Genomic DNA, 24,347 nt, shown 5'->3' on the forward strand with positions numbered 1-24,347 from the left:
ACAGCCAGGACCCGGTGGCAGCTCATCCCAACCACCACCTGGTGCCAGCTGTCCCAGTGATCCCGTGTCACCATCCCAGTGCCCAGACCCCACATCCTTCTGCTCCCCGAGCTCCAGCTGTGCCCCACAGCTGCTTCCCTTCAGGAAAGGAACCGGGAGCTTTGGGACACTTGAAGGAGCGACGCCCTTCCCAAGCCCCGCCGCGTGTGCTTCAAGTGTGTTTAATACTTACATAAAAAAAAGGGACAATATTTAAGGGTATAAAAAAAAGTCGGTAGGAAAAGCGGCACAGACGAGTGTCTGGAGAGAGGGAACAGTCCGGGGCTCAGCTCAGGAGAGGCTCCACCTTCACCTTCTTCACCGGCGGTGGCCCCGTGTCCGGGCTGGGACGCTCCTGCTTCAGCCCCTCGTGGTGCTCCACCAGCACCTTCCCGGGACACGGCGTATTCCCGGGACACGGCATTCCCGTGCCGTTGTGCTGGGAGACGGGTTCCTCCTTCAGCCACTTCCCGGGGGACGTGAGGAGCTGCTCCGGCCTCGGCAGCTCCGCGCTCTCCACCACCACCGGCCCCGTCCACTCGGGCACCTCCAGCCCCAGGAGCTTCATCAGCTTCGTCATCACGTCGTCCACGTAGGCGTGGATGCGCAGGTCGGCCTGTCTGTCCTGGGGTGGGGACACACTGCTGGGGACAAAGGGCCCCTCCCAGGGACACCAGGAGATGGCCCCAGGGCGTCACACCCCGGGGACACGCCCGGACACCGAGACAGAGAGCAGGGACAGGGTGGGACGGGGACAAGGGGAGTGATAATCCCAGAAATCTGGGTGTTAAAGATTTCGGATAATTGGGGCACTGAAATCAGGGCTGAGCAGAAAGTGGACCTGCTGAACTGGGGGAGGTTTAGGTTGGATCTCAGGGAAAGGTTCTTCCCCAAAGGGTGGTGGGCACTGAACAGGCTCCTCAGGGTTTGGTCACAGCCCCAAGGCTGCCAGAGCTCCAGGAGGGTTTGGACAACACTCTGAGGGACAGGGTGGGATCATTGGGGTGTCTGTGCACGGCCAGGAGTTGGACTCGATGATCCTGATGGGTCTCTTCTAACTCAGCATATTCCATGATTTCACTGGGCTTTGATTCACCAGAGGATACATCAGGCTTTGGGCTGAGTTTTTATTCTGCTCTTGAAACTTGCTTGGAAAAGGCTGGACGGGGCTTGGAGCAATCTGGTCCAGTGGAAGGTGTCCCTGCCCATGGCAGGGGGTGGGACTGGATGAACTTCAAGGTCCCTTCCCACCCAAACCAGTCTGCAGATTTACCTGCAATTTCTAAGCGTTTATCTGGAACTGCAGGTTTAACTCCCACCTGGGAGGGGACAGGGACAAACCTGGGCTGGGCCTGGGGGAGGTGACACGAGGGCAGAGGAGCAGCCCAGGGTGCAGAGGACGCTCACTCACGTGTTTGGTTGCCTGCAGGTTGACTATGACCAGCTTCCCTCCTCTCTTCTTGGTGATCAGCGGGAGGTTCCCACTGGGTTTGATCTGCAGGGAGGTCCCAAGGGTGACGGAGAGATCGGCTTTCCTGCGGGGAGGAGACAAAACTCCAGAACCACGGGATGGTTTGGGCTGGAAGGGACCTTAAAGCTCATCCAGTTCCACCTCCCACTCCCCAGGGTGCTCAGTCACCTGCAGGCTTCATCTGCCAGCGTGAGGTCACGGTCGGGCAGGGAATCTTCCCAGTCCAGGATAGTGTCTCGTAACTTCCCTCTGGAAAACACACACAGGGACCAAGTTTTCCCCTGCCAGGCAGGAACAGCAGAGCTGCCCTGGCAGAAGTGACAGTGACCCAGCCCCTTCCTGCACCTTCAGCTGCTTCTCCTAACCCTGAGGCACTGCTGGCCACTCCAAGAGATCCCTGCCATCACTCTCTACAACTCCCTGACAGGAGGGGGGAGCCGGGGGGGGTTGGTCTCTTCTCCAAGGAAACGATCAGCAAGACAAGAGGGCTCGGTCTGAAGCTGTGCCAGGGGAGGTTTAGGTTGGATATTAGAAAGAATTTCTTTCCAGAGAGGGTGCTCAGCCATTGGAATGGGCTGCCCAGGGAAGGGGTGGATTCTCCATCCCTGGAGGTTTTTAAGATGAGACTGGATGTGGCATCAGTGCCATGGGCTGGGAACCACAGCGGGGTTGGATCAAGGGTTGGATTGATGATATCGGAGGTCCCTTCCAACCCAGCTGATCCTGTGATCCTATGATTCTCTGATTCCATGATCCCTGCCATCCCACATCCAGCGTTCCAGCAGGGATCCAGCCCCACCTGCAGGGCCCCAGCCCTACCTGCAGGCCCTCAGCCCGCGGGCCTTGGTGACGCTGCAGAGCCGGCCGGTGGGTTTGAGCCCCATGCTGCCCACCACGGCATCCCTCACGTACTGCCTGCGGAGACACGGATCCACTCAGGGCCCAGCTGCTCAGGGAAGGGCTGGAATGCCCCCCCTTGACGTGGAAAACCCCACCAAGTCGCCCCCCCTCACCCCCCAGGCTCAGGGCACACGTACTTGCCGCATTTCACGCACTCTTCCACAAACATATTCCCGTGGAGCTCAGCCAGCTTGTCCCTGTGGGAGAACGGCACAGGTGAGGTGGGAAAGGGGTGGAGAGCCCTGGAGCAACCCCCCACCTCCCTTCCTCACTGGGGCCCTGAAGCTCAAGGGCTTCCCTGCATTCCAGCTCTGCCAGGTGGTGGGTTCATCTCCCCGAGGCCACCAGAGCAGGGACAGAGGAGGGACAGCATGTCCTGGCTTTTTACTTGGAATGCTTCCACCTGCAGCATCGATTCCAGCTCCTGATCCAGCTCAAATCTCTGCTCCTGGTAGCACCTGGATCTTTGCTTTCCTCAGCACCTCTGTGCCATCCCAGCCCTCTGAAACTCGTTTGGCCTGAAAAGTCCCCTCGAGCTCGGTGCAGAAGCCAGAGGGAAACACAGCCACACTCTGCCTGTGCTCCTCCAAACCCCACAACTCCTGGGAACCTCCTCCAGGGGGGATGAGACAGGACTGACTTGATTTCCCCCAGTTTGGCCCCAGTTCAGTGGTTCTTGCTCAAGCACAGGCTTTGCTGGGGTGGCAGAGCTGGGCTCAACTGGAGTTCTGTCCTTATTCCCTATTCCTTTTCCCAGGGCTGTTCAGTTCAAACAGGCAAAGGTGGTGCTGGGAGAAAGACTCGGGGCTTTTAATCCCAGGAAATCCCCCCTGGAGGCAGCTCTGCTCAGCCACAGATGGTTCAAGGTATTTGTGAGAAACATCTTCTCCGAGACTCCTTCATGATCCTCATTCTCATCCCCACTCGTGGAATCCCAGGATGGTTTGGGTTGGAAGGACCTTAAAGATCATCCCATTCCAACCCCTGCCATGGGCAGGGCCACCTCCCGCTATCCCAGGTTGCTCCAACCTGGCCTTGGACATTTCCAGGGATAACAGAATATCCTGAGTCGGAAGGGACCCCCAAAGATCATCAGTCCAACTCCTGGCCCTGCCCAGGACACCCCAACAATGCCACCATGTCCCTGAGAGCGTTTTCCAAGGCCTATTTCCCTTTTCCCATCCTTGTTTCCAAGGGCATCCACAGATTCTCTGGGAAACCTGTTCCAACACATCAGCATAAAAACCCCCAGAGGTCTGAACGTCAGTCCCGGACACTCAGCATCTTTCAAGCCTCAATGCCTCCCTTCCTTTTATTTTCTGCTGCTCTCCCCTCCCCTTCCCAGGCAGCTCCGAGCACTTTTCCCTCCCACAACAATCCCTGGCTGCTCTTAAGTGCCGGGAATGGGTTTTATAACGGGCTGGAGTTGGTGAAGGGCGAAGCTCCGGCTGTCACGAGGGCTGGGGGGAGAGGCAGGTTCCTCTGAGGACATCTTTGGAACAGCCACTCCAGTCTCCCCCCCCCCCCAGCAGGGACTGGAGCTCTGGTACCCTCAGCTCTTGCACGTCGCAGTTCCCTGCAGAGGGAATTCTTGGAATCCTCGGGAATCCTCTGTGGGATCCCGACCTCGCCGCCGGGGAATCGGAGAGCACCGGTAAGTCAGAGCAGTTCCAGCCACGGGACCTTCCCTCTCTCTCTTGCTGCTCCTGGAGATTCCCAGATTTATCGAGAGGCCAAATGCTCGTTAAGGGTCTTTGGGGCCCAGCACTGGTTTTATTGGAATTTCATGGAAGCAAATTGAGGCAGCCCAGGATCCAGCGCTCCGAGAGCTCCGGCAAACTGGGGCGAGACACGTCTCTGCACCCAGAGCCATTCCAGGTGTTCCCATCCTCCCTCCTGTGCCTCCACCCCTCTGGATGGCTATGGAGAGGGTGGAAAGGACCCTGAGGTGTTCCCAGGAGCACGTGTCCTGCTTGGATCCAGATTCCCACCCCCAGGGCCCCGATCCCTCAGGGAGCACCGACACCTACAACCACCACAACCTGGATGGGGCTTGGAGCAACCTGGGATAGGGGAAGGTGTCCCTGCCCAGGGAAGGGGTGGAACTGGATGGGCTTAAAGGTCCCTTCCAACCCAAACCAGTCTGGGATTCCCTGATTCCATGATGTGGCACAGGAGAGCAGCAGGGTTAGATGGAATATTGGGAAGGAATTCCTCCCTGGAAAAGTGGGGAGACCCTGGCACAGGTTTTCCCAGAGAAGCTGTGGCTGCTCCATCCCTGGAAGTGTCCAAGGCCAGGTTGGAGCAACCTGGGCTAGTGGAAGGTGTCCCTGCCCATGGCAGGGGGTGGGATGAGATAGGATTTCAGGTCCCTTCCAACCCAAACCATTTGGGGATTCTACAATTCCATGACCTGTTTTCCCTGAGCACAAGAAGCATTTCCAGGGAGCACCAACCGAGGACGACTCCATTCCATCACCCTCTGGATTCGAACCACAGCCTCTAAATTCCAGCTGGTTCATCCCCTTCCAGCTTTCACTCCCCCTGTCAGATTCCTCGGGAATCAAATCCCTTCCCCGGGGCTGGGAAAGGCAGGGGCAGTACCGTGGGAATCCCGAACGCACGTGCAGGCCATCCACGTTCTGGCTGACCAGGAATTTCAGGATTCCGACTCTCTGCAGCCCCAGCAGCGCCATGTGAGTCTTGGAGGGCCTGGCATTCTCAAAGGTGGTGTCGAATTTTGGGGAGAGCCCTTTCTCTTCCATGGTCCAGACACCATTGGGGCCCCTGCAGAAAGAGGGAAAGAGGGAAAAGGGAGAGCTCAGGCCTCATCCATGGAGGTCATGGACCAGCTGGATCCAGGACTGATGGGATGGGTGGGTGGGTGGATGGATGGATGGATGGATGGATGGATGGGTGGGTGGATGGGTGGATGGATAGATGGATGGATGGATATAAGGATGGATGGATATAAGGATGGATGGGTGGGTGGGTGGGTGGGTGGATGGATGGATGGATGGATAGGTGGGTGGATGGATGGGTGGATGGATGAGTGGATGGGTGGATGGATGAGTGGATGGGTGGATGGATAGATGGATGGATGGATATAAGGATGGATGGATGGATATAAGGATGGATGGATGGGTGGATGGATGGGTGGATGGGTGGGTGGATGGGTGGATGGATAGATGGATGGATGGATATAAGGATGGATGGATATAAGGATGGATGGATATAAGGATGGATGGGTGGGTGGGTGGATGGATGGATGGATAGGTGGGTGGATGGATGGGTGGATGGATGAGTGGATGGGTGGATGGATGAGTGGATGGGTGGATGGATAGATGGATGGATGGATATAAGGATGGATGGATGGATATAAGGATGGATGGATGGGTGGATGGATGGATGGACGGAGTAGGTCTGGCTGGGGCAAACCAGAGCTTTCCAAGAGCTTTCCAAGCTGGAAGATGGACTTGGAGGAGGTGCCATCCCCTTACCTGAAGTCAGGGATCCCCGAGGCCGTGCTGATTCCTGCCCCTGTGTGAAACACCACATTGGAGGAGCTCCGGATCAGCTCCGCCAGCTCCCGGACCTTCCGCTCCAGCTCCTCCGGAGGGTCGAAAATCTGGGCAAAGAGACAAACCCGGGATGGAGGGATGTGGGGGTGGATCTCCATGGGGTGCATGTGACTGTGGGTTACATTAGGAAGGAATTCTTCCCTGGGAGGGTGGGGAGGCCCTGGCACAGGTTGGGCAGAGAAGCTGTGGCTGCTCCATCCCTGGAAGTGTCCAAGGCCAGGCTGGAGCAACCTGGGATAATGGAAGGTGTCCCTGCCCGTGGCAGGGGGTGGGAATGGATAATCCTTCAGGTCCCTTCCAACCCAAACCAGTGTGTGATCCTATGATCCCACACACCTCCCAGTAACCCACAGCTCTTCCTTACCCATGGAAGATTCCACATTCCTTAACAACAGAAGCATTTAACAGGAGAGGAACCCCCCGTCCGAGCAGGGGACAGGAACACCCAACACTCCCGGGGTGTTTGTTGCTCTCCCAGGCAGCTGATCCAGGCTGGGCTCCAGGAGTGACCTGGGGCCACCCCACGTGTCACCAGCTCTCACCAGCAGTGCCACCAGCCCCGGGGACAGTGAGGGACAGAGGAGCCATGGAGGTGGGACACGGGTTTGGGGGGGCACTGTGCCCACCTGGATTGAATTCCTGAGATGCTTCTCCAGCCCCATCTCCTGGGGACAGGGACAAGGACAGGCCCCTGTGTGTCCCTGTCCCCTCACCCCAAAGCCTTTATAAGGGTCCCAAGTACTGCTGGGGCTCAGGGGGGACGTGGAGGGATTTGGGGACACATGGAGGGGACAGGGGGTGGGACTGAGAGGGACACGGAGGGGGACATAGGGTGGATATCGGGGCATAAGGAGGAAATCATGGAAAGGGCCTGAGGGAGATATGGGGAAAACCATGGGGGGGGGATTATGGGGCCATGGAGGGGGTCATGGGGTGGGACTGGGGGGATAAGGAGGGAGCCACGGGGTGAGATGGGGGGAACATGGAGGGAATTATGGGACAGGCCTGGAGGGGTACAAAGAGGGGGACATGGGGTGGGCTGAGGGGGGGGCAAGGAGGGAGATATGGGATGGATCTGGGGAGACAAAGAGGGGGCCACGGGGTGGGGCTGGGGGGGGACAAAGAAGGAGCCATGGGATGGATCTGGGTGGGATAAGGAGGGAGCAGATGGATGGGGTTGGAGGGGCCATGGAAGGGGCCATGGAGGGGAGGCCAAGGAGAGATATGGGGGGCCAAGGAGGGGGTCACGGGGTGGGGCTGAGGGGATAAGGAGGGAGCCGTTGGATGGGCCGGGGGGGGGCCTGGAAGGGGCCATGGAGGGGGGCCAAGGAGGGTTCCACGGGGGACACACAAAGCGCTCGGTCCCTCCCCGGTGTTGGGCTCCCCAGGGGTGTCCCCGCGGGGGCCTCGGCCGCGGTTGCCATGGGAACGCGCCGGGCCGGGGTACGGCCCGTGGATGGCGGGGGGGGGGCCCGGGCGGGCGGTGGTTCCGCTGCGGGCGGGCCGAGACCCCCCCGGGCGGTCGGAGGGTTCCTTCCGCGGGCGCTGCTCACCTCGGGGAGGCCGCACTTGCCCTTGTCCGAGTACGGGGACAGCCCGGCCGCGTAATTCACCGCCATCGGCGCGGCCGCACCGCGGCCGGAAGCGGAGCGCCGAGGGGGCGGGGCCTGAGCAGGACACGCCCCGTGCCGCCGCCGCCATCTTTGTGTCGGGCAAAGCCAAGCGCTTGCCCTTAGTTGCCCAAACCTTGCCCTTACCTTGCCCAAACCTTGCCCAAACCTGGGCTGTGCCCCCCCAACCCGGGCTGGAATGGGGGAGCGGGGAAAGGGGGTGACAGGGATGGGCAGGAGGTGACAGGGAGAGCAGGGGGTGCTGATGGGTGCCAGTGAGGGCAAGGGGGTGCCATGAAGGGCAAGGTAGGACAGGGGTGACAAGGGAGGATGGAGGGGAAGCAGGAGGTGCTGGCAAGGACAGGGGGTGCCAGGGAAGTTCAGGGGGTGTCAGGGAAGGCAGGGGGTGCTGGCAAGGACAGGGGGTGCCAGGGAAGGATGGTGGATGCCAGGGAGGGACAGGGGGTGTCGAGGAAGGCAGGGGGTGCTGGCAAGGACAGGGGGTGCCAGGGAAGGATGGTGGATACCAGGGAGGGACAGAAGGTGCCAGGGAAGGGCAGGAGGTGCCGGCAAGAACAAGGAGTGCCAGGGAAGGACGGTGGATGCCAGGGAGGGACGGGGATGCCAAGGAAGTTCAGGGGGTGTCGGGGAAGGCAGGGGGTGCTGGCAAGGGCAGTGGGTGCCAGGGAAGGATGGTGGATGCCAGGGAGGGACAGGGGGTGCCAGGGAAGTTCAAGGGGTGCCAGGGAAGTTCAGGGGGTGTCAGGGAAGGCAGGGGGTGCTGGCAAGGGCAGGGGGTGCCAGGGAGAGGCAGGGAATGCCAGGGAAGGGAAGGAGAGGTCAGGCTAGGACAGGAGATGCCACCAAGGTCAGGGGGTGCCAGGGCAGGGCAGTGAGTGCCAGGGAAGGACAGAGGTACCATCAAGGACAGGGGGGACAGGGAAGAACAGGGGGGTGCCATGGAATTTCAGGGGGTGCCAAGGAAATTCAGGGGGTGCCAAGGAAATTCAGGGGGTGCCAACCATCAGGACCCAGCCGTGCCCGTCAGCAGCTGCAGCCCCAGCCCCCCGAGAGGGCTGAGCAGCCCGAACTGAGCTCCCCCAGCTCCCCCTCCCGCCCATGTCCCCTCTGCCCCCTGTCCCTGGCACTGCAGGGACACACAGACACACGGACAGACAGACAGACCCCTCCCCAGCCGGACCCCCCCGGGCTGTAACCGCAGCCGCAGCCGTAACCCAACTCCCCGGGTCCTGTTCCCGGCTCCGCTGCGGCTGCGGGGACGCGGGGACAGGGCTGGGAACAGCGGGACAGGGCTGGGAACAGCGGGACGGGACGGGGGGGCTGAGCTGTCCCCGGGAGGGGACAGACCCTCCAGCGCTGCCATCCCCCCTCCAGGTGCCACGAGGCTGAGGTTGGAGCCACCATGAAGAGCCTGAGGGCCAAGTTCAAGAAGGGAGACGTGAGTGCCATCCCTGGGGGCTTGGGGGCACGGGGACCTCTCCTGGGATGTCCACAGGGACACGGGGACCTCTCCTGGGATGTCCACAGGGACACGGGGACGTGCCCATGAGGATGCAGGGATACAGGGACCACCCTTGGGATGTCCACAGGGACATGGGGACCTGCTGTGGGATGTCCTTGGGGATATGGGGACCTGCCCTGGGATGTCCACAGGGACAAAGGGACCTGCCCTGCTATATCCACAGGGACGTGAGGACATGGGGACCTGCCCTGGGATGTCCATGAGGACACAGGGATGCAGGGATCTGCCCCAGGATGTCCACAGGGATGTGGGCACCGGCTGTGGGATGTCCTTGAGGACACGGGGACCTGCCCTGGGATGTCCACAGGGATATGGGGACCTGTCCTGGCATATCCACAGGGACATGAGGACACAGGGACCTGGCCTGGTGTGTCCTTGGGGACATGGGAATCTGCTCCAGGATGTCCCAGGTTTCACAGGGACGCGGAGACCTGCCCTGGGATGTCCATTAGGACACAGGGATACAGGGACCTGCCCTGGGATACAGGGACCTGCCCTGGGATGTCCACAGGGACACGGGAACCTGCCCTGGGATATGGATGGGGACCTGCCCCAGAACGTCCCAAGTCTTACAGGGACTTGAAGACGTGGAGATTCCCCCCAGGATGTCCCCAGTGTCACCGGGACACGGGAACACCCCCTGGGACAAGGAAGGGGTGGCTGCTCCCCACGGGGACAGCAGCCCCAAGGAGGTTGGCACTGCCACCCTGGCCGGTGGCATCGGGCCCCCAGTGCACCCCCGAGTGCTCCCAGAGCCATCCTTGGGAGCGGGGCAGAACAAAGGAGAGGGAAGCAGGTCCCAGGTCCCCTCCCTGTCCCCTCCCTGGTGACAACTGCCAGCTTTCCAGCTGCCACAGCCCGCGGAAGCAGCGAGTCGATGCTCCTCAATTATTCAGGAGCCGCCTGGCACGGGCCGAGAGCTCTGCCCCGGGGGCACAGGGTGACAGGGCGGGTGACAGGCACCCGGGGGACACGGGGACACAGGTTGGACTCCCCCCCACGTGGAGTCCGGGAGGCTCCCAGCTCAGGGGTGCTCCGTGCCTCAGTTCCCCCGCTCCGCCCTGGACAATCCCATGGGAGGCTCCCGCTGTCCTGCTGCTCCCGGGGCTCTGCCAGGACAGTGTCTGGGGACCCTCTGCATTTTGGGGGGAGTTTGGGGGGGGCCTGAGATGCCAAGGGGTCCTGCCCCCCCTTGGCCGCCAGGCTGCAGTGGGAGGTCAGTCTGTGCCCCCAGGGCGGGGCAGGGGGTCCCACGTCCCCCTCCTCGGGGGGCAGGAGGATGCTCAGTTCTGCTTTGGGGGTGGTTTGTCGCCTCACTTGAGCCTGGGGTGGGAAAGCTGCGCCCACCCACCAACCCCTCCCGCTGGAACTGGGACCAGTCTGGGTGCTGGTCGCTAACTGGGGGATGCTCCGTGGTGGGATGCGGGGATGCTGAGGAGGGAGAGAGGGAGGGGAGGAGGGAGGGAGGGACGGAGGGATGGAGGGAGGCGGGTCCCGCTTCCCACTGCGGCAGCCCCTGCCCCGCCCGGGCGGCGATGCTGCTCCGAGCCGGGCTCTGGGGTGGGCGGGCTGGCCCAGGCGGGGGGCGCGGGGTTTATGGCTGCCCGCCGCCTCCTCCTCAGCACCATGAAGCAGATCTGCCTCTGTGCCGCCGCCTCCTTCGCGGTACGTCCCCCTCGGGACCCCCCTCGGGACCCCCCTCGGGACCCCCCTCGGGACCCCTCCGGTCGCGTCCTGCGGGCTCAGCCGTGTCCCCCCCGCCCCGCCCGCACCCCCCGCGCCCCCATCCCCGGCCCCAACCCGGGGCTCCCCCTGCGCCCTCCCCAACCTGCTTTGTCCTTGCCCCGCGAGGGGGTGGGAGGCGCGGGCATCACCCTCCCAGTTTGCCCAGTAACCCCGGGAGACTGGTGTACTGCCGGCCCCGCCGGGCTGGAGGGGCTCCGAGGGGCTCCCGGCGGGCACGGTGCCCCCGGGCTGGCTCGGGGCACGGTGCCAGCAGCTCCCGAAAGGTGACATCCATTTCCTGCCGCCGCGGCCGCAGCCGGCTCGGCTTTGTCGTCACCGGTCGCGGGGTGAACCCAGGACTTCCAGTCCTTGTCCTGGTGCTGTCCCGCTGCGGGTCAGTCCCTCGGGATAGGGATGAACGGGAACACTGGGAAAGCAAAGTCCCTTCCAGCCCCACTGCTGCGTGCATGGGGACAGTGTCGTGCCCCGTTATCCCAGCGAGGCTGGAGCATCCCAGGGGAGCTGCCCCGGCTTGGTCCTTCCCTCCTCAGGGCTGGGAATGGGATCAGTGGGGAGAACGGGGCAGGGTGGGGCTCCCTTGGGTGCTGGCTGTGTTTATTGGGGTGGCAGGGGCAGCCGGGCTCGTTGCCAAATCCCAGTCAGTCCCACTGGATCTGTAAATGCCCTGGTCCGTGAGCTGCAAACTGGGAGGGGCTGGAGGGGACCCTCATCCCAGTCCCAGCTGAACCCTCCGTACTGGGAGTGGGACAGCACAGCCCCCAGCAGAGGGGCTGGCACAGAGACGGCCACCCCAAGGGGCAGGGCTGGGGGCAGGACAGCAGGGACGGGGACAAAGGCAGCCCCCAGCCCAGCCCTGGGGACAGCACAGTGTCACACACACGGTGTCACACACACGGTGTCACACACACAGTGTCACACAGTGTCACACAGTGTCATACACACAGTGTCACACAATGTCACACAGTGTCACACACACAGTGTCACACACACAGTGTCACACAGTGTCACTCAGTGTCACACAGTGTCACACAGTGTCACACACACAGTGTTACACAGTGTCACACGGTGTCACGCACACAATGTCACACAGTGTCACACAGTGTCACACACAGTGTCACACACACAGTGTCACACAGTGTCACACACAGTGTCACACACACAGTGTCACACAGTGTCACAGCCTCCTCTGGGCTCTGTTGCAGAGCCAGGACTGGACCAAGAACGACGAGAAGCTCCTGCAGGCCGTGGACTACAACGATGCCGGGCGGGTGACGTCGCTCCTGCTCCGCAAGGGCCTGGTGCCCACCAAGCTGGACTCGGAGGGCAAATCCGCGTGAGTGCCACCCCACGCCCCGGGGACAGGGCCGGGGACGAGGGACACGAGTGCCACGGTGCCACAGCCCCCCGGTCTCGCTGCAGGTTCCACCTGGCTGCCACCCGGGGGAACGTGGACTGCCTGGAAGCCATGCTGGCCCACGGCGTGGATGCCATGACCAAGGACAGCTCGGGTGAGGGCAGGGCCACCACGTGCCCCTGGCTACTGCCACGGGCCGCCCGGGGCCACCTGGTTGTCCCCAGGGGATGGAGGTGACGGCCACGCCAGGAGCTCAAAGTGATGAGTGATGAGGCTCCTGGGGATGTCCCTGTGTGCCCAGCCCGTGTGCCCATCCTTCTGCGTGTCCCCCAGGCTGTCCCCTGTGCCACAGACCCGCTGTCCGTGCTCTGACCCGTCTGTCTGTCCCTCCCCAGGTTCCACTGCCCTGCACTTGGCCTCCAAGCACGGGCACCCTCAGTGTGTCAGCAAACTGCTGCAGGTACGGGGCGGGTGGAGAGGGAGGGAGGGAGGGAGGGAGGGGAGGAGGAGGAGGAGGAGGAAGGTGCTGTGCCAGTGGAGTGTCCTCCCTGTCCTTGAACCCCCTTCCCTCACCAGTGCCCTGACCTGGCATGGTGATTCCTGGCTCTGTGTGGTGCTGCCTGGCACCTGCCCGGCCTTCCACGATGCCACAGAGCCACAGGCTGTCTGTCTGTCCCCTGTCCTTCACCAGGCTGTCTGTCTGTCCCCTGTCCTTCATCACATCATGGAGCCACAGCTGGCTGGCTGTCCCCTGTCCTTCAGCACACCACAGGCTGTCTGTCTGTCCCCTGTTCTTCACCAGGCTGTCTGTCTGTCCCCTGTCCCCCCAAGGAGCCACAGGCTGTCTGTCTGTCCCCTACCCTTCACCAGACTGTCTGTCCCCTGTCCCCCCATGGAGCCACAGGCTGGCTGGCTGTCCCCTGTCTTTAACTGTTCCAGGGAGTTGTGTCCACTCAAGGAGTCTGTCTGTCTGTCCCCTGTCCTCCACTTGGCTGTCTGTCTGTCTGTCCCCTGTGTTCCACCACACCATGGAACCCCTGTCTGTCTGTCTGTCTGTCCCCTGCCCTTTACTGTGTCACGAAGCCATAGTCTGTCTGTCTGTCCCTTGCCATCCACCGTGCACGCAGCCATGCCCACTCAAGCAATCTGTCAGCCTGTGCTCTGCCCTGCCCCGTGGCACAGAACCACATCCCCTCAAGTGGTCTGTCTGTCTGTCTGTCTGTCTGTCTGTCCATCTCCATCCTGTAACCCAGGCTCTGTCCCTCAGGCCTCCTGCCCCGTGGACGTGGCCGACGGCAGCGGCCGGACCGCGCTGCACCTGGCAGGTGAGTGGGGACAGTGGGGACAGTGGGGACAGTGAGGACAGTGGGGACAGTGAGGACAGTGGGGACAGTGGGGACAGTGCCACCCTGCCCTGTCCCCGGGGAGGGAGCACTCAGCTCTGTCCCTTCCACAGCCGTCAGCGGCTGCATCTCGTGCTCCGAGATCCTCTGTGACTTCAAGGCCCCCTTGAACATCAAGGACAAGGTGAGGTCCTGCTGCTCCTCGTGCTCCTCGTGCCAGGCTGCGCCTGCGGGGTGTGGAAATCGGGGGGGGGGGATATGAGGTGGTGCCTCGTCTGCTCCTCCTCACCCCCCCTGCCCTGCCCAGGACGGCTCCACCCCGCTGATCCTGGCTGCCAAGATGTGCCACTCGGAGCTGTGCCGGTACCTGCTGCACCGCGGCGCCGCCGTCAACAGCCGGGACCTGCAGGGCAGGTGGGGCCGCGCCGGTGGGCACCGGGAGGGCACTGGAGACCCAGGGGATGCCCCCCTCACCTCTGCTGTCCCCCCGTGCCCAGGACAGCCCTGATGCTGGCCTGTGAGAGCGGCAGCGTGGAGACGGTGGAGGTGCTGGTCAACGCCGGCGCCCGCGTGGCCGTGGTCGACGCCACGGGCCACGACGCCGCTCACTACAGCCTGGCCACGGGCAACGCCCTCATCCAGCACTTCCTGCAGGAGGCTGCTCAGCGCCGCTCCTGGGCCAGTGGTGAGGCAGCCGTGGCACCTTGGTGCTCCCTGTGCCCCGGGGATGGAGGGCGAGGGGGTCGTCACCCTGCCGGGGGTGATTGGCATCGTCAGGGCGCTTTGGGGCGGGGATGGAGGAGGCTGGGTGAGGCTGGGGGGCACATGGCCCCTTCTCCCGGGTGCCAGGGCTGCCTTTGGCTGTGCTGTCACCAGCTGAGGTGGTGCTGAGCCTCGGTGTCTGCATATGCTTGCACACACATGTTCACGCGTGTTTGCAGGTGAGGGGGTCTCAGTGCGCGGGTGTTTTCACACGTGTCTGTGTGTGCACGTGTCTCCCTGTGTCTGCACTGCATCCCTGTCCTTCAGACCCGTGTACATCCCTGTATTTGTCTGTCTGTGTCCCCTTAAACACTGTGCACTCACGTGTGTGTGTCCCCTGAGTGTCCCCACACCCACACGGGCTCTGGTCCCCTAAAAACTTCCCTCCTGTTTCTCTTCCTTCCCACTCTGCCCCTCAGAAGAGGAGTCAACTGAGCAGACATCCCAGGTGAGGCTCTGCCAGGGGGTCCCCCGGGGCTCTCTGAGGTGGCACTGGGCCAGGGAGGACAGAGGTCACCGTGGGTGTGATGTCCCCTCTGCCCTGGTGTCTCCACAGACCTCTTCCCCCAGCCAGTCATCCGTCAGGGAGAAGAGCAGCACCCCAAGGAAGAGGAAGGCCCCTCTGCCTCCCCTGGGCACCCTCAGCCAGGTGAGAGGGGGTCCCCCTTAGCTCCAGGTCCTCACCTGGCTCAGCAGGTTCAGGGCACACCCCTTGGTGAGGGGTCCATGCCCTGCCAGAGCCTTTCCTTCTCTCCCTGGGGTCAGAAAGCGCCCTCAGGCACACAGTGGGATTTTTGGGGTGTCCCGTGCCAGGAGTTGGACCCAACAATCCTCATGGGTCCCTTCCAGCTCGGGGGATTCCACGATTCTGTGATTACCCGCAGGAGGACCGGGACGCCTACGAGGAGATCGTGAGGCTGCGGCAGGAACGGGCCCAGTTCCTGCAGAAGATCCGGGGCTTGGAGCAGCAGGAGAAGCAGCGCCGGGAGGTACCAGCTGCAGGGTCCTGGGGAGATGCCACCGTGTCCCTGGGGAGCAGAGGGGACAGCAGGGATGGGGACAGCGGGGATGGGGACAGCGGGGATGGGGACAGCGGGGATGGGGACAGCAGGGATGGGGACAGCAGGGATGAGGACAGCAAGGATGGGGACAGCGGGGATGGGGCAGTGGGGATGGGGACAGCAGGGATGGGGCAGTGGGGATGGGGACAGTGGGGATGGGGCAGTGGGGATGGGGACAGTGGGGATGGGGCAGTGGGGATGGGGACAGTGGGGATGGGAGCAGCATTCATCCCTCCCTGTTTTCTCTCCGGGTCCTGCCAGAGGGCAGAACTGGACGAGGGCTCCCTGCGCTCCATGGAGAAGCAGGTAAAGGCCAGGGAGGAGCTCAGGGTGCTGCTGGTGCTGGGAATGCCATCAGGACTCTGGTGGGAGCCAAGAGGACCCTATTCCTGCATCCTGCCCCACAGATCCAGGAGCTGGAGCAGCAGCTGGCAGCCCGGGATGGGGAGAAGGAGCGGCTGGGCAAGGAGGTGGAGGCTCTGCGGAGCCGCTTGTCCTCGCTGGAGGTGGGTGTGGGCAGCAGCTGGCAGTGCCAGGGGCTTGGGGGTGTGTGTGTGTGAGGGTCACCACCACCCTGCATCCCCAGAACGAGAAGGAGAACACGAGCTACGACATTGAGACGCTGCAGGACGAGGAGGGAGACCCGCTTGAGTTCCCAGGTAGGGCCCTGAAGGCCTCCCAAGGCCACCTCGGGGGGGTGGCACTGGGGAGTGGGGGTGTGACTGGGCACGGGTGGGCACCGAGCAGAGTCCCTGTACCCCACAGCTGCAGAGCTGCTGCTCTCCAAGAAGACGCTGAGCCCCTCGGCCGAGGAGCTGCTGGCCACGCTGCAGGGGCAGGTGCAGTCCCTCACCGTGCAGAACAAGGAGCTGAGGGACAAAATACAGGCACGTCCCCATCTGTCTGTCCGTCCATCCCTCCCTCCTCCGCCCCCTGTCCCGCGGGGGCCTCACGGTGTCCTCGGCAGGTGCTGGAGAACTACGAGCGGGACGAGAGCAGCGTGCCCGCCCCGGGGGACGTGGTGCCCGCCAGCCTCTACCGGGCCCTGCAGCGGGAGCTGGAGCAGCTGCGGGCACAGGGTGTGAGGGACGAGGCCGGGGGGCGGCCGGAGGGGCAGCGCGGCACCGCCGAGAGAGCCCCGGAGCAAATCCCGGAGGGATTCCCGGAGGGAAGCGCGGCGGAGGGGCTCGCCGAGGAGCTGGCCTGGACATGGGGCGAGTGCAAGGCAGCGCTGGGCGAGCTGCGGGTGCCACAGCCACCGCCCTCCTCCTCCTCCTCCTCCTCCTCGGGCGCGGAGCTGGCGGAGGCGCGGGCGGCCCTGCAGCAGGCGCGGAAAGCTCTGGACGAGCGGGAGCGGCAGCTGAAGGATCTGCAGGCCCGGCTGGAGGCCGCAGAGGCCGCGGCCTCGCCGGGAGCCTCCGCGGAGGAGGCGTCGAGGGAGAAGGAGGCGCTGCTGGAGCGCTGCGGGCGGGCGGAGGCCGAGGCCGAGGCGCTGCGGCGGGAGCTGGAGGCCAAGGCGCGGCGCGAGCCGGAGCCGGGAGCGCGTGAGGAGCCGGCGGAGCTGGCGGAGCTGCGGGAGGCCCTGGCGCGGCGGGAGGCCGAGCTGGGCAGCCTGCGGGAGCAGCTGGCGGCGCGGCCCGTGGGGCGGCAGGAGCACGAGGAGGCCCTGGCGCGGCTGCGGCAGGCGCGGGCCGAGGGCTGGGTGCCGCGGGACGAGCACGCCCGCGCCACGGCCGCGCTGGAGGAGCAGGCGCGGGCGCTGCGGGAGCGGCTGGCGCAGCTGGAGGCGGCGGCCGAGGCCAAGGGGCGCGAGGCCTCCCGGCTGGAGGCCGAGCTGGCGGCGGCCGTGCCGCGCGCCGAGCACGAGGCGGCGGCGGCGGCGCTGCGGGAGGAGGCGGCGGCGCTGGGCCGGCGGCTGGAGGAGCTGGGCCGGCGGCACGAGAGGACGTGCGAGGAGGTGTTCAGGGTGCAGCGGCAGGCGCTGTTCATGAAGAGCGAGCGCCAGGCGGCCGAGGACGGGCTGGCGGCGGCGCAGAAGCAGCTGGAGGAGGCGCGGGCCGAGGCGCGGCGGCTGCGGGAGCTCCACGGCCACGCCGAGGACGCGGCTCGGCTGGTCAGGGAGAGGGACAGGAAGGTAAGAGGGGGGGACACGGGGCGGAGGTTTGGGGGAGTGAGGGGTCTGATGTTCCCAGCCCTCTGAAACTCGTTTGGTCTGAAAAGTCCCCTGGAGGTTGGTGCAGAAGCCGGAGGGAAACACAGCCACGCTCTGCCTGTGCTCCTCCAAACCCCACAATGCCTGGGAACCTCCTCTGGGGGGGATGAGACAGGACTGACTTGATTTCCCCCAGTTTGGCCCCAGTTCAGCGGCTCTTGCTCAAGCACAGGCTTCATTTGGGTGGCAGAGCTGGGCTAAACCAGAGCAGGAGCACCACAGAGTTCTGTCCTTAATCCCCATTCCTTTTCTCAGGGCTGTTCAGTTCAAACAGGCAAAGGTGGTGCTGGGAAGGATTCGGGGCTTTTAATCCCAGGAAATCCCCCCTGGAGGCAGCTCTGCCTCTGGGAGCTGCACATGTGGAGTTACAGAATGATTTGGGTGGAGAGGGGTCCTAAAAATCATCCAGTGCCACCCTCTGCCAGGGGCAGGGGCACCTCCCACTATCCCAGGTTGCTCCAACCCAGCCTTGGACACTTCCAGGGATGGGGCAGCCACAGCTTCTCTGCCCAACCTGTGCCAGGGCCTCCCCACCCTCCTAGAGGAGAATTTCCTCTGCTCTCCTGGCTCTTCCCTGGTTTTCCCTTCCCCTTCCCAGGCACGGGGCCCACCCAAGGCTGCACCCCGGCGGGTTGGGGTGCGGGGTCCCCCTGATCTCTGTGCACTCTGCAGATCACGGAGCTCTCCAAGGAGGTTTTCAGGCTGAAGGAAGCCCTGAACACCCTCCCCAAGCCAGGGGAGCAACCACAGTCACCCCCCAACACCGCAGCGCTCCAGGACAGGATCCGAGCGCTGGAGGAGAAGCTGGAGGTGGGCCCTGGGGGGTTTGGTGGCCGTCACCTGGTGGGTTCTGGGCTCCCACGAGCCCCCAGCCCCGTGGCCAAACCCCCCTCCCTGTCCTGCAGGAGACAGAGGTGCGGCACAGCAAGGTGGTGACGCTGTACCGGAGCCACCTGCTCTATGCAGTGCAGGTGAGACAGGGACAGGGCTGGGGGGACAGCGGGGGACGACACTGGGGGGGACTGGGCCACCTGCCAGCCACGCCTTGGTGCCCACAGCAGGCAAACAAGGGGCTGGGATGGAGGTTGGCGAGACCTGGGGGCAGAGGTGTGGGGGACTGAGGGACTGGTGCCAGCCCAGGGGCGCTTGGGACACACACGGAGACCCCCTGATGTCCCCCCTTGATGTCCCCATGGATGCCTCCTCCACCCCAGGGCCACATGGACGAGGACGTGCAGAGGCTCCTGTGCCAGATCCTGAGGATGCAGCGGCTGCAGGAGCAGAGCAGATGAGGAGCCCCTGCCAGCACGGCAGTGCCATGGGGGGCGGTGGCACTGCCAGTGACACGGGGTGGGGACAGGTCTGTCACAGCACCCTCTGTGCCCCTTTGCTTGCCCTGTCACTGGCACCCACCCCCCGCACCCACCCGGGCCCCGCTGCCCCCCGACCCAGCACAGCAGCAATAAAGTATTTATAGTCACACCAATTTTGGCTCCTCTCTGCGGGCACCAGGATGGGCACGGGGGGCTGTGTGGGGAGCTGGGGGACACAGTAGGGGATCAGTGCCACCATCTCCAGCCTTGCTGTCCCCAGAGGGTGACCTTGAAGGAAGGGGGCTCGGTGGTGGTGTGGGAAGGTGGGAACCCTCTTGGCCAGAGCTGAAAGCCCTTTCCCGTGAGCCTGGGGCGTGAGGATCCCAGTGGAACAACACTGGGAAGTGTGTTGGTCCCCCCGGGGGACGGCGTTTCCTGCCCGAGGAAGTGGGATGAGGCCGTGGCTTCCCGCTCCGCTGGGGACACTCTGGTCCCAGAGGCCTGGCCCTGCTGCGGTGAGGATTTTGGGGGACTGAGCTCCCTATGGGGCTGGGGGAGAGGGGGGGGGTGTTGGGGGTCTGGGGTGACCCCACAGCACCTGGTTTAGGGCTCTGCAGGAGCCCCAAACCCAAGGAAAGTGAGGCATGTCCTTCCTGGGGTTGAGCCAGCCCAGGGACACGGTGGGAGGTGACAAGGGCAGGATCTGTCCCTGTGGGGCTGGGCTTGGGGACAGCAGGGAGCTCAGCTGGGCCCCTGGGCTGGGCTTTGGGGGTCTCTCTGAGGGATGGTCCCACCCTGGATGTCCATGGGGGTGGGGGCCATCCCAGGGTGCAGGTCCAGGCCTGGAGTGATCCTAAACCTCGATTCCAGGCATGGGACTGCAGGGGTGGCTGCAGGACCCTGGTAGGAAACTGTGGGAACAGCAGGAGTTTTCATTCCCTCTCCTCCCTGGCAGCAGGATCTGGTCACCACAACCAGAATCCATCCCTGTCCCTGGGGTGTGTGGCACAGCCAGAGGGGACACTGAGGCACAGCACTGTGGGGTGGCCCAGAGAGGGGTTGGAACCCCCCCAGCTTCAAGGTGATGTCCCCAGAGCCTGTGGTGTCCCTGCTGTCCCCTGCCCTGGGGTTTGATTGTCCTGCCTGTCCCTGCAGGTCACTGGGCAGCTCCTCTGAGCCTCCTGACATGAAGTGGCTTTGGGTGGTGGCTTTTGTGGCACCTGCCTGCACCGTCCCCTACAATGGCACTGGGGACAGGGACGACGGGGACAGAGGTATGGGGGACTGGGGGGACTGGGATGGAGGTTGGGAAGAACAGGGGACTGGGATGGAGGGACTGGGGGACTGAGAGGGAGGTTGGGAGGAACAAGGGACTGGGATGGAGGGACTGGGGGAGCAGGATGGAGGTTGGGAAGAACAGGGAACTGGGATGGAGGATTGGGGGACCGGGAGCGAGTATGGAGGGAAATGGGACATGGGGGGACAGAAACAGGGGCTTGGAGGGACTGGTGGTGGAGGAACAGGGACAGTGAGGGCCTGGGGACACGAGGGCACCCAAGGGCATAGCCGGGGGGCTGGGAGCACTGGGGTGTTGGGAATGGCACTGGGGGTCCCAGGGGGGCACAGACCCTTCCTGCCCCAGCGTCACCCCCACCATGGCGTGTCCCCCTGACCCCTCTCTGGGCCCCCTCCTGTGTCCCCCCCAGCCCTCTGTGCCCCCCAGCACAGCCCCCTGGGCACCGAGGTGCTGCTGCAGTGCCCAGGGGGTCCGGCCGAGTGGCGCCGGGGGGGCACCGTCCTGGGCACGTCCCCTGCCCCGGGGCTGGCCCTGCCCAACGCCAGCCTGGCCCACGAGGGCAACTACAGCTGCCACCACCCCGGCACCAGCGAGACCTGGGCCACCATCTGCCTGCGCCTGGGCTGTGAGTGACCCTCCCCAGCCCCGCCGTGGCCCCCAGTGCTGCTGGGGGGGGGTCCCCTGGGGACACTGGCAGTGGGGTGACCCCCGTCCCCTTCCCCAGACCCCCCCTCTCCACCCGCCATCGAGTGCTGGGCCACCAGTTACCCGCAGGCTGTGAACTGCTCCTGGGCTCTGACCCTCGACCCGCTGCTGGACACTGACTTTGTGGCCACGTACAGGTCAGTGGGGGGGTCCCCAAAGCCCAGCTGAGCCCTCCCTGTGTCTGTGCCACCCCTTCCTTGCCCAGCTGCCCCCTGTGCCCCCCAGGCACGGCACAGACACGGGCGAGTGCGAGCGCACGGGGCCGCGGAGCTGCTCCTTTGGGGATCTGCAGGTGTTTTCCCTCACCCCCTACGTGGTGAATGTGACAGCTGTAAACCCCCTGGGAGCTGCCTCTGGAATCCTGCCCTTCCTCCTGGAGAACATCAGTGAGTGCAGCTGGCATGGGGGGACACTGGAGTCCCCTCCACGTCCGTCACACCTCACCCCCCACGGGTCTGATCCGGATACCTTTGGGTCTTTCCCCTCTGGTTTCTCCCTTCCTCGGGATGTGGAATCATCAGTGCGATGATTTGGGGGTCTCAGGCTGTCTCTGCAGCCTGGATTGCACAGCTCAGCCCACAGGGAGGGGACACATGGTGTCCGTAGATCCCCCTGGGTGTCCCTGGATCCTCCTGCGTGTCCCTAAATCCCCCAGGCATCACCTTCCCCTTCATTTAAAAAAGAAGAAAAAAGGCTTTTTACACAGGCAGATGGTGGTAGGACATGGGGAATGGTTTTAATCCACACAAGGAGAGATTTAGATGGGATATTGGGAAGGAATTCCTCTCTGTGGGTGGGGAGGCCCTGGCACAGGTTGCCCAGAGAAGCTGTGGCTGCCCCATCCCGGGAAGTGTCCAAGGTCAGGCTGGAGCAACTTGGGATAGTGGAAGGTGTCCCTGCCCATGGCAGGGGTGGAACTGGATGGGCTTTAAGGTCCCTTCCAACCCAAACCATTCTGGGATTCCCTGATTCCTTATCTCCCCATTCCTCAGTAAAGCCGGACCCCCCTGAGGACCTGAGGGTCTCCCCCATCCCTGGGGAGACCACGAAGCTGCTGCTGGAGTGGAGCCCTCCGGCATCCTGGCCCTTCCCAGAGTACTTCCCACTGAAGTATCACCTCCGTTACGCCCGGGACAATGATTCTGTCCCCACCACGGTACTGCCACCCCCCTGCTCCCACCCTGGGCAAACTGAGGCTGCCCTGCACACACAGGGCCGTGTCCCCGGGTGTCCCTAACCCAGCTGTCCCCAGATCGGGCCATTCGAGCTGACATCCCACATCCTGACCGACGTGGAACCCGGGACCCTCCACCACATCCAGGTGGCCGCCAAGGAGGTGGCGGATTTCGGGGAGTCCAGTGCCTGGAGCCCACCGGCCTTGGGGACACCCTGGGAGGGGCCATGACAGGCAGGGCAGGGCCACTGTCCCCTGTCCCACCGAGGGATCCCAGTACTGCCAGGAACGGGCAATAAACCAGCTGCAGGCTCTGTCCTTGTTCTGATTGTGTGGGATGTTTGTGGGGCCAAGCTGCCCCTGGGGTGGTCCCTTCACTGCCCCAGGACAGTCCCTTTTCTGCCACTGGGGAAGGTCCCTTTTCTGCCACTGGGGAAGGTCCCTTTTCTGCCCCAGGATGGTCCCTTTTCTGCACCTGGACGACCCCTTCGGTGCCTCAGGACGGTCCCTTTTTACTGCCCCAGGATTGTCCCTTTCCCGCCTCAGGACGGTCCCTATTCTGTCCTCGGGGACTGTCCCTTCACTCCCCCGGAACGGTCCCTTTGCTGCCCCAGGACGGTTCCTATGCTGCCCCTGGGGTCGATCTCTTTTCTGCTCTTTGACGTCCCCTTTTCTGCCCTTTGACGTTCCCTTTTCTGCTCTCTGACGGTCCCTGTGGTGCCCGAGAAGCCGAACGGCCCCACTTCAACCCCACTCCAGCCCCGCCATGGCCACAAGGGCGGGCACAGCCCCCTGAGCCCCCTCAGTGTCCCCTGGGTGCCCTCGCTGACAGACATCTGAGACAACCAATAGCAGGCGAGCATTCACCGGCCGGCGGCCCGCTCCACCAATGAGCGGCAGGGAGGGGCGGGACTATTCCCAGGGAGCGGCGGCGCTGAGGGGTGGGCGGCCATGTCGGACACGGGCTGGGTGTGGGCACCGTGCTCGCTGTGGGGGTCCCTGATCACCGTGGGGCCGTTACACCCAAAGCGGAGCTCCGGGGCCGTTACCGACCCACACCGGAGCCCTGGGGCCGGTGTGTCGCCTCCCTCTGCTGGTGCCCGGCGGTCATTACACGTCGCTGCCTTCCCGCCCTCCAGCAGTGGGCGCTGCGCCGTTCCCGCCGCCCGCGGCCCCTGCGCGCGGGGCCGGGCGACCCCGGGGCGCGGCCCCTCAGGGGCTGAGGCGATGGCGGGGCCATGAGGGGAGAGACCGAAACGCTGAGGGCTTTGGGGGGGGGGTAAAGGAGCCTAAAGGTCATCTATTCCCACCCCTGCCATGGGCAGGGACACCTTCCACCATACCAGGTTGCTCCAACCTGGCCTTGGACACTTCCAGGGATGGGGCGGCCACAGCTTCTCTGGGAAATCCATTCCAGCCCCTCATCACCCTCACTGTCAACAGCTTCCTCCTAATATCCCATCTAACCCCGATCTCACGTTCCCAGTGCCGTCTTCCTTCATGTTCCCTCGTAAGACCTGCATTTGTTTCTCTGAGCTGCCTTTAGTCCCTCTGGTCCCCTGAGGACCTCCCTGCTCCTGTCAAAAGCAGGACTGAGGTTTGTTGTATAGTTGTGTTGTGTTCCCAAATTCCCAGATAGCTCCTGTTCCATCAATGGGGACACAAAAAACAAGAAGAAATTAATAAAGAAGGGAATTAATCAAAAGTGGTGTCTTTCTTACAAGGAAAACTGCAGACACAGAATACGAACAAAAATGATGGAGGAACGCCTGTGACATTTGAGAGCTGCCAGGGACCAATAAAACCTGCCCTGCCAAGGACATTTTTTAATCAGAACCCAAAATCAAAGATTTTTGATTAAGAGAACAAACACAAAATGCCCATGGCAGGCAGTGGAACTGGATGGGCTTTAAGGTCCCTTCCAACCCAAACCATTCTGGGATTCTGGAATTCTCTTCAGTCCCTCGCCCTCTAATGACATCTCAAGAGGCTCTGGTGGCACCCAGTGTTCCCTGGGGCTTTTCCAGGACACTGGGATAGCCCTGCTTCCCTCCGCCAGCCCCAGCACCTTTGCTGGGCTTTGCTGGTGCTTGCAGAGAATTCCCTTTTCCATGTTTAGCCAAAGCTGGGGCAGGACTCTCCGGCCCTCCAGAGAACCCTGGGGCTTTCTCTGGGATTTGCTTAGGACCCAGAGACCTGCCACCTTCCAGAGAGCTCCGAGGGCTTTCCCAACCTT

At 63.5% G+C, this 24,347-nt stretch overlaps 3 protein-coding genes across 5 annotated transcripts; 2 read left to right on the forward strand and 1 right to left on the reverse strand.

Annotated features, from left to right (window-relative positions):
• Positions 1–205: 205 nt before the first annotated feature.
• On the reverse strand, positions 206–7,638 carry SIRT6 (sirtuin 6). Of its 2 annotated transcripts, none has more exons than XM_032712352.1 (8): positions 7,545–7,638; positions 5,911–6,038; positions 5,015–5,197; positions 2,548–2,607; positions 2,330–2,425; positions 1,679–1,759; positions 1,451–1,574; positions 206–664 (listed from the first exon to the last, which is right to left on the reverse strand). In XM_032712352.1, exons 1-8 carry the CDS (start codon positions 7,608–7,610, stop codon positions 326–328), a joined length of 1,077 nt encoding a protein of 358 aa, XP_032568243.1. In that variant the 5' UTR covers positions 7,611–7,638; the 3' UTR covers positions 206–325. The 2 variants fall into 2 exon arrangements, with proteins under 2 accessions (XP_032568243.1, XP_032568244.1); XM_032712353.1 differs by lacking the exon at positions 7,545–7,638 and adding an exon at positions 6,618–6,730.
• A 771-nt stretch (positions 7,639–8,409) lies between these two features.
• On the forward strand, positions 8,410–19,099 carry ANKRD24 (ankyrin repeat domain 24). Of its 2 annotated transcripts, none has more exons than XM_032712042.1 (19): positions 8,410–9,060; positions 12,093–12,223; positions 12,310–12,398; positions 12,640–12,704; positions 13,512–13,569; positions 13,701–13,771; positions 13,895–14,001; positions 14,085–14,272; positions 14,769–14,797; positions 14,906–14,998; positions 15,234–15,338; positions 15,672–15,716; positions 15,818–15,916; positions 15,997–16,069; positions 16,176–16,297; positions 16,378–17,544; positions 18,295–18,432; positions 18,528–18,593; positions 18,837–19,099. In XM_032712042.1, the coding sequence occupies exons 1-19, from the start codon at positions 9,025–9,027 to the stop codon at positions 18,912–18,914; spliced, it is 2,760 nt and encodes a 919-aa protein (XP_032567933.1). In that variant the 5' UTR covers positions 8,410–9,024; the 3' UTR covers positions 18,915–19,099. The 2 variants fall into 2 exon arrangements, with proteins under 2 accessions (XP_032567933.1, XP_032567932.1); XM_032712041.1 differs by lacking the exon at positions 8,410–9,060 and adding an exon at positions 10,674–10,809.
• Positions 19,100–19,399: 300 nt separating this feature from the next.
• On the forward strand, positions 19,400–22,425 carry EBI3 (Epstein-Barr virus induced 3). The gene is made up of 7 exons (XM_032712130.1): positions 19,400–19,450; positions 20,091–20,209; positions 20,642–20,857; positions 20,957–21,074; positions 21,163–21,323; positions 21,930–22,093; positions 22,190–22,425. The coding sequence occupies exons 2-7, from the start codon at positions 20,122–20,124 to the stop codon at positions 22,340–22,342; spliced, it is 900 nt and encodes a 299-aa protein (XP_032568021.1). The 5' UTR covers positions 19,400–19,450; positions 20,091–20,121; the 3' UTR covers positions 22,343–22,425.
• The last annotated feature ends 1,922 nt before the right edge of the window (positions 22,426–24,347 follow it).

The sequence above is a fragment of the Chiroxiphia lanceolata genome, chromosome 27 (genome assembly GCF_009829145.1).
Source record: "Chiroxiphia lanceolata isolate bChiLan1 chromosome 27, bChiLan1.pri, whole genome shotgun sequence".
Taxonomy (NCBI): domain Eukaryota; kingdom Metazoa; phylum Chordata; class Aves; order Passeriformes; family Pipridae; genus Chiroxiphia; species Chiroxiphia lanceolata.

Coding starts and splice junctions, on each gene's coding strand:
- SIRT6 (XM_032712352.1), bottom strand. CDS start 7,610: ATGGCGGTGAATTACGCGGCCGGGCTGTCCCCGTACTCGGACAAGGGC. Junction 1,760..2,329: donor CGCGGGCTGAGGGCCTGCAG/GTAGGGCTGGGG, acceptor TGTGTTTTCCAG/AGGGAAGTTACGAGACACTA. Junction 665..1,450: donor ACCTGCAGGCAACCAAACAC/GTGAGTGAGCGT, acceptor TCCCCACCCCAG/GACAGACAGGCCGACCTGCG.
- ANKRD24 (XM_032712041.1), top strand. CDS start 10,741: ATGGCTGCCCGCCGCCTCCTCCTCAGCACCATGAAGCAGATCTGCCTC. Junction 12,224..12,309: donor GACTCGGAGGGCAAATCCGC/GTGAGTGCCACC, acceptor GTCTCGCTGCAG/GTTCCACCTGGCTGCCACCC. Junction 17,545..18,294: donor TCAGGGAGAGGGACAGGAAG/GTAAGAGGGGGG, acceptor TGCACTCTGCAG/ATCACGGAGCTCTCCAAGGA.
- EBI3 (XM_032712130.1), top strand. CDS start 20,122: ATGAAGTGGCTTTGGGTGGTGGCTTTTGTGGCACCTGCCTGCACCGTC. Junction 20,210..20,641: donor CAGGGACGACGGGGACAGAG/GTATGGGGGACT, acceptor TGTCCCCCCCAG/CCCTCTGTGCCCCCCAGCAC. Junction 21,324..21,929: donor CTTCCTCCTGGAGAACATCA/GTGAGTGCAGCT, acceptor CCCATTCCTCAG/TAAAGCCGGACCCCCCTGAG.